General features: G+C 44.1%; 1 protein-coding gene across 5 annotated transcripts in view; it reads left to right on the top strand.

Moving 5' to 3' along the window:
* Window positions 1-16,209, top strand: part of IL17REL (interleukin 17 receptor E like) — a 68,153-nt gene that overhangs the window by 20,348 nt on the left and 31,596 nt on the right. For 4 of the 5 annotated variants that reach the window (XM_090042130.1, XM_090042127.1, XM_090042128.1 and 1 more), the window contains exons 2-3: window positions 8,203-8,236; window positions 15,949-16,098. In XM_090042130.1, the coding sequence (XP_089898256.1) occupies window positions 8,203-8,236; window positions 15,949-16,098 (184 nt within the window). The remainder of the gene's footprint in view (window positions 1-8,202; window positions 8,237-15,948; window positions 16,099-16,209) is intronic. The other variant, XM_090042129.1, reaches the window with a different exon arrangement.

Here is a 16,209-nt window from a genome sequence, read left to right as displayed (position 1 = left end):
CTGTGTCTATATATGCATTTAATTGCAGTTAATTACCCCATTATAAGACAGTACTGTCCCCAACCATACTACCTTATGGCAGCTTTAATTAATTTACCGCAGCCTAATAGCATCACACATGTAGACAGTGAGTACTTACTCCATAGCTAATTAGTCTACTCCAGGTAAGTGCACATGTAGATGCAACCAGTAAGGCTACAAGAAATTGGAATGTTTTTGACACACTGAATTTCTATTTGAAATCTCTGGGTTTATCTTGTGAATCATGCATTGGTGTTTTACACCTAACTGCTAATATTGCCATAACACACTGATTAAAAATCACTGGCTTAATGGTTAGACTATCCACTGAAGACACACAAGACTTGAATTCAACACTCTCTTCATTTTAAGCATTGAGGCTCACAACTTTCATCTCTCAGAATAATGCCCTAATCACTGTGGATAGTCTGGTGTGAGGAAACTCTCTTCTCCCTTAGTTGAAGCTGCATTGCCATGGTGAAAAGACTTGTAAAATTCTTGGAACTAGAAAGAAAGTAAGCAAACAAACTGAATGTCACAACTTCAACAGGTGACACGAAGAAGGCCACTCAGACCAGCTTTTATAATTTGGAGGTTTGAATCCCTTAGGCTGGTAAGGGCATTTAAACTAAATCTTCCACTTCTGGGTGAGTGCTCTAAGCTCTATACCAGTATATACAAGATATCTGATGGCACTGTTTCATTCAGTCAGGTACAAGTACCTGATACTGAAGGATCAGATCCTTTCAGTATGTGTAGTATGTGTGCTCAGGGCACATACACTGGCTTGGGCCTTTTTTTGAAAACTTGTTTGTGGTTCTCAAGGGCACATAGGCAGGAACCACTGTTCAGCTTGGGGTAGTTCTGGGTATTTGCAGAAAGAACTGCAGGTATCTAGGGAACTCTCAGATAAAACAGGAATGCACCTAGTAAATGTAGATGTCTCATGGGTTAGGTGGCTGCTGAGCGGGACTGTTTGTGGATCGGTTTTAAACTTAGAGAGCTAAAGTCTATTCCCGTTCTGCTTTAGGTCCCTAAATCCTTTTTTGGATCCGGTCCCTAGACCTGACATAAATCATACTTTGCAATTGACCACAAATTTTGGCTTTACATTTAGCATTTCACAATCTCCCAAACCCGAGGAATGTAATAGTAAATGCACATACAAAATTTGCCTTACTTGGAAATGTCATTAATAACTGTTTGTATAGTTTAAGTCACATAGGCAAGAAGCAAGTTCTGCATTCTAGGCTTATTTGGAGTCCTCTGATGTTAGCAGAAATAATTCCACTGACTCAGTTTGGGACTAAAGCTATAGTCTCCCGTTTAGGAATGAATGAAAACAACATGACACTTGTTTCATACAAAGAGTAAACCACCCCATGTAATAGGCTGTAACCTGGGAGAATTTTACAAGGTTTGTCCTCCTGGTAGAGCAACTTACCCAAAGCCATGTGTACAGATGTCACAACCTCAGCTAGGCACTGTGAGTATCCCTCCATTCACTGGGATGGCCCCCCCCCCCAACTCACCTGCCATGACTTGATGGAATTTTAACTGAAAAGGAGGGGTTCAGTGGTGTTCAAAACCTGGACCCGTGGGCGGGTGGTACTCACTGCCTTGTCACAGTTGGTCCTGAGGCTCTTCCTCCGCTACACTCCATCCACTCGCCAACTGTCAATGTTGGCATGCCGCTGTGTCAGCCTGCGGTCCCAGCTTCTCTTCTTCAGTTGAGGGACCCTAGTCTCTTTGGTCCTGGTTCACAGTGCAGGCTCGTGGTTGCAGCCTGCTCTTTGCTCCAGATCCTCAATCCTACCTGATCCCAGTGCAGGGCTTGTACTTGTGGTGACCTCCACAGGCTCAGGGTTGAATAAACCCTGCCTGTGCATTAAGGATGGTGAGGAACTCCAACTCACTCTTGGGGAGCGTGGGATTGACAAGACTTACCTGGTTCCTGGACACTGCCCTTGCCTCCTCCCTGCAGGACAGGGTGCTTTGTAATTGCTGCTTGCCCGGGTCATACCCCAGCAAGCTTGTCTCCTTGCTTCCTGCCTACTTTCTCCCTACCAGCTTCTGCCAGTGTTTTTAAATCCCCTGCAGCTGCCGCCAAGCTTGGTTGAAAGCTGCTTGAAAAGCTTGTGCAGCACCAGCTTGCATGACCTGCATGATGACCTCTCAGGTAAATTTTTGGGGCTAGAGTCCTTGGGTCTATCTCCCAGAACATTGGGATTTGTCCCAGCCACTTCCAGTCCCCAGGAGTGGCTCCTGCTGCCACAACAGACATTCAAATTCTGAGGCCCTGAAGAGTGCTGACACTGTGCAGCTGGGGAAGGTGGGATGGGGGGCTGGGCATACATCTCAGTGTGCTCTGCAGGCTTCTTTAGTCTGCCTGGCCACAGATGGTAGCAATGCATAAAGCAGCTCTGATTGGCTAACCCTGACCTCCCATGGTCAGCTTGTGTTTCCCTGCAGCACAATGTGGGAATTGTGAAAGGGGTGCACTCTGCTCCCTGCTGGAGCAGCAGAGTGTAGCAAGCAACATACTATCTCCTTGGAGAGGAGGGAGTAAAGGGGGATGTTGGAGGACTCTCTTCTGAGACAAGCAATGGCATGTACAGGCATTTGCTGTCCCAGGAAAAATAGCAGACATGTTTACCCTGAGGCAGCCATTTTTGCCCTGAGAGAAAAAATCCTGAACATCTGTATGCTTGTGGTTTCTCTCCCTGTACGAGGCCATAGAACTTTGTATCCTTTTGTTTGGAACAGATTTCATCATTACATAGTAGATGTCTTTGTTGTGAGGGATCTTCAGTCACTTACAGTATAAAGTGCTCATCTCACGAATATAAAGGTGATGTTTAGGGAGACTTGTTACACCTTCAAAAAGAGAAAACAGTTGAACTGGTCAGAATTTTTGATATTCCAGTTGTAGAGTCATGCAGGTTATCTGGCCTATTCTGTATAGAATTAGTTTAGTTTAATTTTATCTATTATATATGATTCTATTTAATCATTTCTTACTCAGTGGTTCTTGATCTCATGTTTCCTAAGGTATCAGTACAAATATTTGTTGCGGAATGCTGTTACTGGAGGTAGAGTTTTTCTCCAGAATCCAGCATTGATGTATGTAACAGAATGTGTTGGATCCTTGCTCAAAATTAGCATCACTCCAGCTGGTCCAATGCAACTAAGAAAATGTGGCTGCCATCAGTTCTTTTTTGTGTTTATAATCACAACACAATTATTATATATATTCCATTGTTATTACTCTTGACTGTGATACCTAAAAGCAACATTGTTTTGACCAGCATTTCATTTGTGAGATGAAAGCGTGTTGCAGTAAAAAATTTCCAGATGTGAATTTATTGCAATGTTGTACTCTTTCACAGGATCTTGTCTCCTAGAATATATATATATAGTCACTGTTGTGTTTAGAGGAGGTACTAGGCAGGCTATGCACAGTATGTAAGGGACTGGGTTGTAAGCAGTTTGACCTAGTGGCTAGGCTCCTGAGGGAAGGCAGGAGCCAGGGGTATAGTCTAAAATATGAGATGAGTCCTGATTTGGGAGCAGGTTATCAGATTCAAGGAGAGAACCCTGGGGCAGAGAGCAAAACACAAACTGTGTTAATGTTTAGGAGGCTGAGATCACGTTACCAGGTCCAGAGAGAAATCCAGGGGCAGAGTCCAAAACACAGGCAGGGTCACAATCTGGAAACTGGATACTGAGTTACCAGATCCAAAGAAAAATCCACAAGTCAAAGTCCAAGAAAAGAGCCAAGCAGAGTCAGGAACCTGGAAAGCCAGAGAAGTTTACCAAAGCAGACCTGAATCAGAATTGTTGGCTGGCATGGAGCCTGTTGGCACAGCTGGAGATGAATGAAGAAGCTGCTCTTCTAGCAGCCAATCACAAGGCCCAGCCAGTGACCAGCTGGAGTCATTAACTGGTCTAGGGCTTCCAGTCAATGCCCCAGATATGTGTGGCTCACTAGGCAGTTAGTCCAGGCAGGGCTGCCTGTTAGGCCCCTGACATAGTATAGCAATACAAAGGAATTCTGATCCCATAATATCAAGATAGCACTAACGGGAAGTGCTCCCTATCTCTGAAGAATACTCCATTTGGAATGGGGGAAAACTGATTGGGCTAGGAATGCTCAGTGCTTGGCCCACAGGCCAGATCTGGCTCCCAGTGCCATGCTGTTCAGTCCACAAGCTGTGGAGAGCCCCAAGGGCTGTGGCTTTGTGGGCTAGATAGGGTGGGGTGGACTGAGGTCTGATCCCAGCACGCAGGGGCCAGCTGAGGTGTGGATCCTGATCTGGCCACACACACCTCATCTTGGTGCATGGGATCCGGTCTGACCTGTCAACGGGCCCTATATGACTCTTCTGGCCCACAAAGTCAGAACGTTGAGTAGCACTGGGCTAGGAAGTTTCATTTTTGGCCAGAGGGATGTGACATGCAGGGGTGCCATAAATTCCTTTTAAGGGTTCTGCAGGGTACTATGCAATATTAGCACTGGTGGGTGTGCAAACACCAACACGATTCACAAGTTGAATCCAGACATTTCAAATAGAAATGTTTTTGTGTTTCTACTTTTTGCTCTCTGTGAATCTCCCTGTCTCTACAGTGAGGATTAGCCTAGGCTAAATGCATAACTCTATGCCTCGTTCTGACCACTGCTGGCGGTAACTAGTCTGTTTTCCTCTGCCAGTTTACTGCCTTGCTGGCAGTAAATCAGGAATCAAATCTCTAATTTTAACATTCTGATAAAAAAACAAACCCTGCAACATCTTAGAGTGGCTTGTAGAAACAGCAATGTGGAGTTAGGATTTTGCTATACCTTTAAGGGCACCTGTCCATGTTGCTTGGCCCACAGCCCATGAACTAACATCACCTGTTGCTTAACTTGGCCCTGTTATATACTTTGTTTTCTAGTATCTGATTGCTTCCATGATATTTAGCAATAAAAGCAGTACACCTTACTGGGATGTCAAAAGAAAATGGTCAATCAGTAAAGTAATAAAATCTCATGCAAACAGACGCCCCAACCCCTTCTTCCTACCGGAAAAAACCTTAAAGAAAGTTTTTTGAAGTCATTACGTCAATTGCAGAAACTATAAATCCTTTAGCATTTTGTACTACGTATGTTAACCAGTGCAATCTGTCTGGATCCCAATAAATATCTTCACAATTTGTTTTACTGCCTGTTGTTTTCCTTAGATTTATTATTTTCTAGTTTCTATTGCATACCTTTTATCTTCATATGTTTAACAATTTCTTGCAGGACAGGTTTCATTATGATATCCCTGGGTTTCCTTTGGTCCAGTTTCCTTACATTTGGTGACATAAACCACATATTGAATTTCCACACCACTTTGGATCCGGAATTGGAGCAATCTTGGCAGGCCCCAAACATATTGTTATTGCACTGAATGTGGAAAGAGCAAATTAATATTGGTCACAGTCTTCCTTAAACTATGGTCTTTAAAAAAAAAAATCTATCTTTTCCTGCACACAGCTGTCCTCCTTCACTTGGATCTGCTCACAGCCCTATAGGTACCACCTTCTTTGGAGTGCCAGGTGCACCTTTTAGCAAGGCCAAAGTTACATGTGGAGCATGCAGCTCAGTCTTACTGTGACCTCCTGGCATTTGTCATGTGACAAACAGGGCGTTTTGTGTTGTTCCAGTTTTTCTCTTGCCCCAACTCCTGTGGTTGTTGGGAAATATGGGGATATTTTTTCTGTCACCACAAAAAGTCCAAGCATTCTTCTGCTAATCCCACTTTCCCTTCTGTACTCCTCCCCCACTGCAAACACAATTAAAAGATATTACACCTCTCAATAGTTGCTAGGTTAGCTAAAATGCTGCCAGCTGGCACCACCTAGTATTCAAGACACTGCAAGTTAGCTGTATCTATTCAGATAACCTTCAGCTACAATTGGGTAATATTGTAGATGGGGGAAACCCTAGAGAAACAGGAAAATCCCTAACTGTTTCTTCACTGTTTGCTTGGGCACTCTGCCACAGTAGTGGTGAATCAGAGACACTATGCACATATAAGAACAGCAAAATGTAGCAGTGCATAGGTACTTCCTTTTGCATAAAGAGAGACCCAAAGTATTTGTGGAAGAGGAAAAGTTTCTTATTTGGGGTTATTATTTTAAATTGGAGTCAGTTTAGATACGTTCTCAAAACAAAGACACCAGAAAATGGGAGACAGGTAATTTATCTGAATGCTCCTTTCGTGAATTCTCTTTCTCCACTCTCTGGCAAAATGATTGTAAAGGAAAAAGCTCAGGAAAGGTAATGAAAACAAATTACTTTTTAATACCAGAAATTTGCTTTTAACCAAGTGCCCAACTCTCCCTCCCCATTGTCAGGTGTTTGTGTAAATTCTATTGATTAGCTAAGTAAACTTCCTCAAAGAAAAACAAATTTACGTTCCACACAAAAGCAAGAAACTTCACTGGACAAACTTCTCTCCTGAGGGAAAGGCTAACACTTGCCAGACGTTAGTCACATTGCATATAAACTACTTAAAGGTGCTGAGCTATTCTTCCTAATGACCACAATATAAGAACTGATGCAGATTTCAGTACAATAGATGTATTGTGAGGAGCTCTGCACCTGCATGGGGATGATACCAACACCTCTGCAAACTATTCTTAATTGCCATTTGGGTAGACTGAGTTGGGAATCTGAGTCTGCAAAATGCCAGGTTGTTCGAGCATTTTCTTTATAAGAAAATATAAATATTTTTATAGAATGCATTACAGTAGATCCAGTCTTGCACATAAAATGTCCCACGTTCTAACACTTGCATTACGTCTAATCTCCAGTAAAAACTGAGTCACTGCTTTCTGACCAACCACCATGCTTAGTGACTTGATTGGGGGTTCAGCACTTCTGAAAATACTTGACTTAAAAATATTAAGTGTAGTGTAACAATTGTATAAAGTAAGGTTGATTTTTTCTTTAGGTTGTCTTTCCTAGGCAGAGTTGTAGTCAGCAGTGTAGGGATGCAGCCAGGCACCCAAAGCAAAGTGGAAACAATGACTTCCAGCTACTGTTGCAATTGCAAACCTGAACATGCAGCTGTCAGCAGCAGTGGCTTTTTTTCCCCTTTCCCCCATCAAGTTGGCGCCTCCGGGGGTTGCCCCTGTCTTGCCCCTGCTTGTCACTGGTTGTAGTTATATAAAGGTAACAACAGTCTCAACATGTAACTTTCAGCAAACAGGCCCCTCACGTCCAAAATACATTTATCAGCAGTATCATTGTGTGTGAAAGTTTGATGAAATCTTTATTCCATAAAAGCATGTGGCTTTATGTATTTGTTAATATAAAAGAAAGGTTTTTTTACATCATCGTTCTGGCACATCTGACTTTTATAGTGGATTTTTGACACACTACCAATAGCAGCACTCAGAAAGTAAAGAATAGGTAGGAGGGAATGAGAAATAAAAAAGACTAAAAATCACCCACTGTTTTGTTAGAAATTTTCTAACCTCTGAAAACAGCCATTCCTAACTCAAAAGCTGCACTGGTGATTAGGAAAAATGGGGAATGTAACAGAATGAGGCATAATATTGTCTCAGCTTCCTCCATCCCATTAGACAATCTTTTTCAAATATCTTCGCAATTTCATTATCAAGCCTTAGTTCTTGACCTAGACTTGATTGATTTTAATACTGATTCTTCATAGATGTAGGTGCTCTTTACAAATTTTTGCATAGCATGAATAATGTTGTTATTTATCTCCAAAAGTGTATTAAGCACCTTCGAAGCAAATTCATTGGGGTTGCCTGCTCATTGATGATGTGCAATTGAAATCCAACTAGTCCATAGTAAAATTTATTCTAATACTAAATTGCATCACCTATTTACCAATTCATAGTTCTGTGTTTTGAAGGGATTGCTATCATTCTTATAAGGAACATTATTAGAAAGTTAATACCAAGTTTAGAAGTTGATCCTGGACCCACTGAATCAGTGGGAGTAGGATGTGGCTATTATATGGTAGTGTGTGGTTGAAGACTTGTTTCTGTAAAAATAATTTTGTAATCAATTTTGATGAAGCTGACTTGTTAAAATCTGTTTCTGTTTGTGTGCGTATACTCACTCACCAATATCTTTTATCCTTTAAAACGGTTATTTTAAATGTCCCTTATTTTTATTTTCAGGGCATTCATTGTAAAAGCAAACCTGCCAGTGAATGTAAGTCAACCATACTTTTACTATTCTTCAAATCCTTGTATGTTATACATTCTTTTTCCAAATCATATCAAGGCTGTGTTGTTATTTGACATAGTATACTTACAGCCAGTTTCCAATAAAGTTTCTTTGAAATAAAACATTTTAGAATTGCTGAGTAGAGTAAATTACTACAATACTAATAATTTCTTGACCTCTGTGCATTTTGCTCTGTAATTTTACTTTTCCTGTACAGCTGTTGCTAGAATTTCTCAAGCCAACTTACTTGGGTATGACTTTACCAAGAGACATTATTATTAGCCATAATGAGAAATGTTATATGAGGGTGGGTGAAAAGATTCCACAAAGTTTTGGAAAGAATAAGTTTAACACACCCAGTGACTACTGTACCATGCTGTTGCTAGCATGAGTGAAGTCCCAAGTGCTTGTGAGACACCTTCCAACATCTTTGCTATTTGTGTTAGGTATCTGAAAAGGGAATTGTATGAACTGGTAAAAGAAATTGCAAGGAAAGGGGACTGCAGATGGTAGGAGAATTGGTGATTTGATTCCCTATTCTGCCTGAGCAGTACTGGCTGAGGAAGCCTTTGGGCACTGGAGTTAATGCCTCACAGGGTAGGATGTCTGTAAAGCTGCTTGTACATATGATTATGTTACAATATACATGCAAGGAACATTTCCCTTTGTGGGGCTTAATGGAGTCACACTTTACATGTATGCAAGATTTTGGGGTTTTAAATGAGTTTGCATCATGACAAACTAAAGTACATCCCAATGAAGTTTAGTTTGCAGCATTGCAACTTGGAATGTTGCATCTCTTAATCTGTCAGCTTGGCCCCTGGCTGTGGGAGAGGCAGGCAAGCTCCGCTGCAAAAAAGGGTCAGGTGCCTTACTGCTTCTGCCTTCAGCAGGTGCCTGTAGCCACGAGAACACCTGATGCCACCTGGGAATGGGCTGGTTTGCCCCAGGGCCAGAGTGAGGGGTGCAGGGCCAGCAGAAGGGCTGCTCAGTTTGCTACCAGCTTGCCCTCTGGCTGTGAGAGAGGCAGGCCACCTCCACTGGGAAAAAAAAAAAGAGGTTCAGGTCCCTCACCACTTTGGCCTTCAGTGGGAGCCTGAGGCTGCTGGGACAATACCAGGTAATCAGTAACAGAAAAATAAAACACATCATTTCAATTAAAAACTCACCAGTTCAATTTAGGGGGCATAGAATGCAGTCCTGAAGGACTTAACTCTTGTCATGTGTACAAGCACCTTAAGAGCTGCTAGGTACCAGAGTTAGAACTGGAGACCATCTTCTACTGGTTCGTGTACAAGTACAGAGATATACACCGTCCATTTGCTGAGGAACTAGCAGTCCAATGATCCTAATCCTATCAGCATATCTACATGAGTACAAAGTGCCACCCATGCAGAGATAACTGCAGGATTGTGCTGCTGTTTGAACATTTTAATGGTTTTTATTACCAGATCTGAAAGAAGTTATAAAAAGCATTTTTTTCTTCATTCTGTCTCACTTGTACATCTGAGAACGCAGCCATTCCACGCACAGTGATCTCCATAATTCTACTTCTGTAGTCACAGATCTATTTTTATTGTATATTGTTTGTACTATACAAGTCCTTAAAAGTGTCAATGCTCTATGTACTGATTTCTATATGTAGTCAAAAGATGGGCAGCACCGCTCAAAATTTCCAATCTGGAATCCCAGTACTGGAAATACTTGAATATCCCATTGCTTTCATAGACTTTCCATAGGAGTATGTTTTAAGTAGACATGTAAAAGCTTTAGGACTGAAGCAGTGATTTCCATCTTTTTGTGTGGGTCCTTTGCACAGCAGTATGAGAGAGAAAATAGTATTAATCAATAGGTAATTGTGATTATAAACCCCATTCGCCACCAAAAATTGGTACGTAAAGAACATAAAGCAATTTTAGTAGTTGAAACGTCTTTTAATTAAAGGAAGGAAGGAAAGACAGAAAGAAAGTGTTGAGATTTCAGGTTATTGGTATCCTTTTAATAATACAACATAAAATGTGAACTTGTAACAAAATTTTTGTCTCGTTTGATAATTATTCATCCCTCAGTGTATGACTACACTGATAATTAATTAGGGTTGACTATTAAGGCTAATACCCACTGGACACATCTACACAAGATGCTTAACTGCGCAGTAGCGTGGTTTACTGCTCAGTAAATGTGCACATCTACATGTGAGCATGCTTACTGCACAGTAAAAAGCCTTCATTGAAGCCTGCAAATGCAGGTATCAAATTTACTCATGATTAATTAATGTGCAGTAATGCACATGTAGATGTAGATGGGACTTAGGAGCAAATCTGCTCCCAAGTCAGCCCTGCTGACTAGGGGGCTGGCATGAGGCTAGGCCCAGGGTGCTGGGCTGGGAGCCTCTCCTGCTCTAGGGCTGGGCTGCCTCTATAGCAGCCCCTGCCTCAGGCCTTTAAAAGCCTGCAGGCATTTTGAGCCCTAGGGCACACTAGCAAGGAGGCTGAGAGTACTCCAGGCCCTGTGTCCTCCTGGACAGGCTGCAGGCCAGCTGCCTCAGCCTGGCGATGCTGCCTGGCACTGTAGTACAGTGCCTTCCAGGCCCACACTGTCCAGGCCTGCAGGCTTCTGCAGGCTGCTGTAGGCTCCAGCCAGGCCTGCCAGCCCACAGGCCCAGTTGCAGGCAGCTTCTAGCTGCAGGGGCCAGCTCCAGCTGCCTGCAGCCCACCCCCAGCAGCTTGCCCTGAGCCTGCAGGTACTGTGGAGCATTGCCTTTGCTGTGCAGCTGCCAGTCCCACGCCAGGCCCCTGCGCTGGGGCCTGCAAGCAGCTGTCCAGTCCTGGCAGCACAGGGACAGCCACATGGAGGCCCAGGAGCTCTGGTAGCATCTGCCTCGCTGATGCCTATGCCCAGGTGCATGCCCACCATTCGGTCACAGGAGGAGAGTGGCAACCTCATGGTGCTGTGGGGCAAGGTGGAAGTGCAGCACCACCTTGAGCAGGGTGGGTGCTCCCACACCCAAGTCTATAAGGGGCTGTCAGCTTGGATGTGGGAGTGCAGGCACAACCAGTCAGCATGGCAGTACCGCATAAAGGTTAAGGCCTTGTGGGCACTCGTATGTATGAAGGCCCCACTCAGCTGACACTCAGATGTATGAAGGCCCCGGGGTGGTCCACAACGGGCTGCAGCACCATGGAGTGAAGCCCCTCTGGCTGTTATAGGGGTGGTCTCCATGGAGTAGGCAGGTGATGGGGATGTGGGTTGTATCCAGGGCCCTGATGCACTGGGGGAATCCCAGGGCAAAGAACCCCTTCACTACCACCAGGGGGGTCATGTATGCAGAGTACAGTGTCCCCAGCATATGGCCCCCTCTGTGGTGACCTTGCCCACTCCAAACAGGTGGCCGATGTACTGTAGCATGGCAGGTGTGGCCAGCTTGAACAGGGCAAGGGCCAGGAGGGTGTTCATAGGGAAGGGCAGCCACATGCTGGTGTCCTGCTGCTCCAGGTGTGGGTAGAACTGCTCCAGGAGGTCCTGGAAGGTTGCCTGGGTCATTCTGAAGGCCTCCAGACACTGCTCGTTGTCCCAGGTGTGCTGGACAACATGCAGCTACCAGCTGTGGCTGGCCTGGTGGGGCTGGAGGTCCAAGAATGCGATGGTGGCAGGGCAGTAGCATCCTGGAGTCTGTCACTGGACTGCTGGGGTCTGGTCAGGCTGATGAGGTTGAGGGGGAAGATGCATGGCAGTGGCCCTGGCACGGTGCACAGTGGGTGGTCAGGCATTCACTGCTTGTGGGGAAGCTGGGAGGGGCAAGACAAATGTGACAGGAGCTATCTCACAAATCCCTGTTCCTGACTTCTGGTTCTTCCGCATCCTATTTTCTATCTCTGCTACCCCTATATAGAGACATGCCTGGAAGGAAAGACAAGTAGTTCAAGGACCAATTCCTAGAAGGGCTGCATTTGAAGAATAGGAAGAACAGTGTGCTGTGCAGCAAGCCACAAAATAAACTATAGATAGGTATAGGCAGATCATATGACTCAGACTGAGAGCCTACAGGTTGACTCCAAATGTCTGTCTGTGTTACCTTATCTGACCCATTCTACCCAAAAGTTTAAAACAGCGTATAAAAATATTAATTGAAACCCCTTCTGAATTAATTATGTGGCAGAATCTATTTTAAAAGGACATTGCCAATTTGAAATCTAGTCAATTTTGAAACTGGTGTATATAGCAAGTACATGTCGTTCCCCATTAAAACATGTTAAACATAAGTTATCTTGTGAAAGCAATAATAAGTTGGTTTAAAAGTGATGAATCATCATAATGCATCAATCCAGGAGATGCTATGATAAATGAAATGCAAACTGCCTTTGAATACCATAATGGTAAAGTAAAGCAGTACTATTGGATATACCTACAGATACTTTAGGTATCTTTAGTACACCTTTCATAAGGGAGAAATTTCAAGAGCTGCTCTTGGATATCAGGAGGGAGCTAGAAAGTAATACATTTGTTCTGTAAGAGATTATTATTGTTTCTCCAAACTGAACTTCTTGCCCAAGGCATCAGATTAGTCCAATAATAAATTTCCAGTGTTTTTTCATTTCACAACTATACATTTTTCAATCCAAGTATACAAGAGGTTGAGGTGAGTTGTCCAGTGTTTCTGATTTGCTTACTGCATCATCAGATAACAGAGACTCAGCTGTGCCTGGTCTGATGGGTAGAACACAAGAAAACTATCAACATCTAGAAAAGCAAGACCTTGCTATTGTATAGATGACCACAGAACTGTCTGTTTTCATAATTAGCAAGCTTTTATTAGCCTAATACTGACAGTGAGGATTTGCAACTGTAATCCAGTTATATTTCATAAGCATAACACTCAGGCCAGATATATGTAGCTGGCACACTGTGAAGAAAAGAGTATCTTTCAGATACAGGCAGTCCTCGACTTAAGACATTTTGAGTTGCAACGAATCGCACTTACCCTGTTTATAAGTTGACACCCTGTTTCGACTTTTTGATATGTTTTGACTTTACGACGCTTGATCTGATTGCAACCCCACGCCAGCGAACAAGTGCGCTGCGTTGCCCATCTCCCTGGAGAACATCTGTCCAAACTTCCTTGGACATTTTCTTTAAGAAAGCAGACAAGACTTTAGAAAAACTTGCAGTCAAAACTCCTGAGAAGACGCCAGCCAAGAACCCTTCAAAAAGTCCAGCAAAGTTACCTCAGAGAAGTCCTTCCAAATCAATATGATTGCTATTTACAATATAAATACATTAATGTAACAATATTACTCATTTATAATTGAGTACAAAATTCTGGGTTATTTTTTGGTGAAAACAGGGTATTGGGTCTTGCTTTAGGAACCAATCTCCCATTTATTACATTGTTCCTATGGGAAAATCAGTTCCGAGTTACAATGTTTGGACTTAAGAGGCAGTTTTTAGGAACCAATTGTGTTGTAAGTCCGGGGACTGCCTGTATCTGGTGGTGCAGGTGAAATCACCAATCAGAAGTGTAAAGCTAGTGTCCCCTCTAAAGTCACATCTACTTGTCTATACCTTGATCTACTCTGAAGTAAGTTGTACTCAGATGTGCAAAAAACCAGTATTATACATAGGAGAAAAGTGTTGCATTATAGTTACTATGGAGTCTGGCTGCTAGTCTTGAAGAGCTAATGTAGACTTTATTGCTTTTTGGAACCATTTATTTTTGGTTGAAAGCATTAGAGCCTGGTTGCTTTGAACTGGTGTGCCAGAATGTACAGGAATTTATATTGCACAGTGCAGTGCAAGAAGATGTCTCTAGATTGTATAGGAATTATATTCTAGTTTCAGCAAAAAAATGGAATGCCCCTTGAATATTCATCCTGCTATGGATAACTCTGAAATATGCTGACATAAGACAAAATGAGGTTAAAAAGCCTGATTGTTCCACTGGTTTTACGTCAGTCTTTCTCTGTTGACTTCAAGAAAGTTCTATTGGCCTAAAACCTGCAAGGGATTGGGGCATGGGCAGTCTGCCTAACAGTTAGATCACAGGAAAAAAAACAGGGGCCTGGGATTGACTCAGAGGATGGGGGCCATAATACCCAACACAGGGGAGAATCTAGCAGCAGAGTCCACAATGCATAGGCCGAGTACCAGTCTGAGGGATAATCCACAGAGCAAAGTCCAAGACCAGAACCTAGCTGTGGTTAGGAGCCAGGAAGCAGAGCCACAGAGAAATCCAAAGCTGAAGTCCAGAAATAAACCAAAGCCAGGGTCCAAAACCAGGAGAACCAGAGTGCACAAACCAGGAGGCTTGCTACAGGAGAATTAGATCGAAGCTGGCAACTGGTCTGCACACCCAGGATCCCTGCTGGCATTAAATCAGGGGTGGGCAAAATATGGGCTGCAGGCTGGATCTGGCCCTCTAAGGGATTTTATCTGGCCCACAGAAGGTCCCTCAGCCCCATACGGCCCAGGCGTGGGAGGCAGCCTTGGCTGTGGCAAATGCTGCTGGTCCTGCTGTCCCTGGGTGCGCAGTAGGGTTGGGGCAGCGTGGCACAGCGGCCAGACTCAGCTTCCCAGCAGCCCTGGTGCTGCGGGCCCCAGCCCCACTGCCAAGCACCCTGGCCTGTGCGCCCCATGCTCACCACTGGGGGTGACAGATGGAGCAGGCAGATGGGCAGACTGCCCTCATGGAGATTGGCCTAGGACCTCTGTGGGCAAGGCACATGTGGCCAGGCAGATGGGATGGGGCTATGGGTGGGAGGGAGGTAGTGTTTGGGAGTGGGATGGATAGGCAGGGCTGGGGTAAGATCACAGGGTGGTGACAGCATGGGGCTGGGGCCCATGGCAGAACCATGATCTGCTCCCCTCATTCTTGCTGTGCCCCTGGCCCTGGTCCTGGCCCCATACTGTCATCACATGATCCTGGCCCCAGTCCTGGCCACCCATCCCACTCACAGATGCTGTTCCCCACCTGCCTGCAGCCCCATCCCATTCACCCATCTGAGTGCCCCCTACCACCAGGAGTCCCAGGCCAGTCTCCATGGAGACCCCATTTGCCCACCCACCCACTCCATCTGGTACCCCCAGCAGTGGGTGTGTGCTGGATATGATCAATTGCCCCCTCCTGCTCCTCCTTCTGCTTTTCCCGTTCCCCACACCTAGTCAGCATCACCGAATCACAACGCTGCACTGGTTCAGCATCCCCCTGCCCTGGCCCACAACAGCTTGCTAACACTCCCTAAGTGGCCCTCCAGCCCAAATAATTAAAGCCCAATTAAAACAGAGATGGCCAACCTGCGGCATAGACAGCAGGCACGGAAAGCCTCTGTGGCACGTGGCACATTGACAGTTAAGGCAAGAAGCAGAAATCAAAGCAGCAAATATAAGGTAGGGAGTGCAAAGGAGGAATCAGAAAGTAGAGCAGCAGATCATACAGGAGAAGGGGATCCAAGTGGCATTTCGGGAGGGTGTGGAGCTAATTTGTGGCATGCCTGCCAAAACGGTTGGCCCCCACTGAGTTCAAGTGTTCTTCTGTTCAGGCAGCTGCTTTGGGGTGAATTCCTGATTCAGCTGAAGTTAATAGTAACATTTCCACATAATAGAATCAAGATTTCCTCTTTGAAGTTATTGGATTCATTTGTATCCTTCAAAATGGCATATGGCCAGTGAGATTTATATATGTATGTTTTTAATATTCACAGCTGATATTTTTAACAGTTTCTGCCGAGTTGCTCCAACCACTTCATCTGCTACTGCACTGAAAAGCATGAAGCTCTCGACAGTAATGAAGTGTGTAAAGGGAAGTCAATGCTTCCTTCACTTAAATGTTAAAGGAACACTCAGTCTCAATGGTAAGACAACTGAGTTGTTACTGGATTATTTTGTTTTTGTTTATTTTGTTTTACTTTTTGTTTTTGGCCCAATTTCATTCTATTAGTTTGGGTATAAGCCAAATTGAATTA

Source organism: Crocodylus siamensis, chromosome 4, assembly GCF_052110815.1.
Source record: "Crocodylus siamensis isolate JL-2025a chromosome 4, ASM5211081v1, whole genome shotgun sequence".
NCBI lineage: Eukaryota > Metazoa > Chordata > Crocodylia > Crocodylidae > Crocodylus > Crocodylus siamensis.
This window is presented reverse-complemented; position numbering and strand designations above follow the sequence as displayed.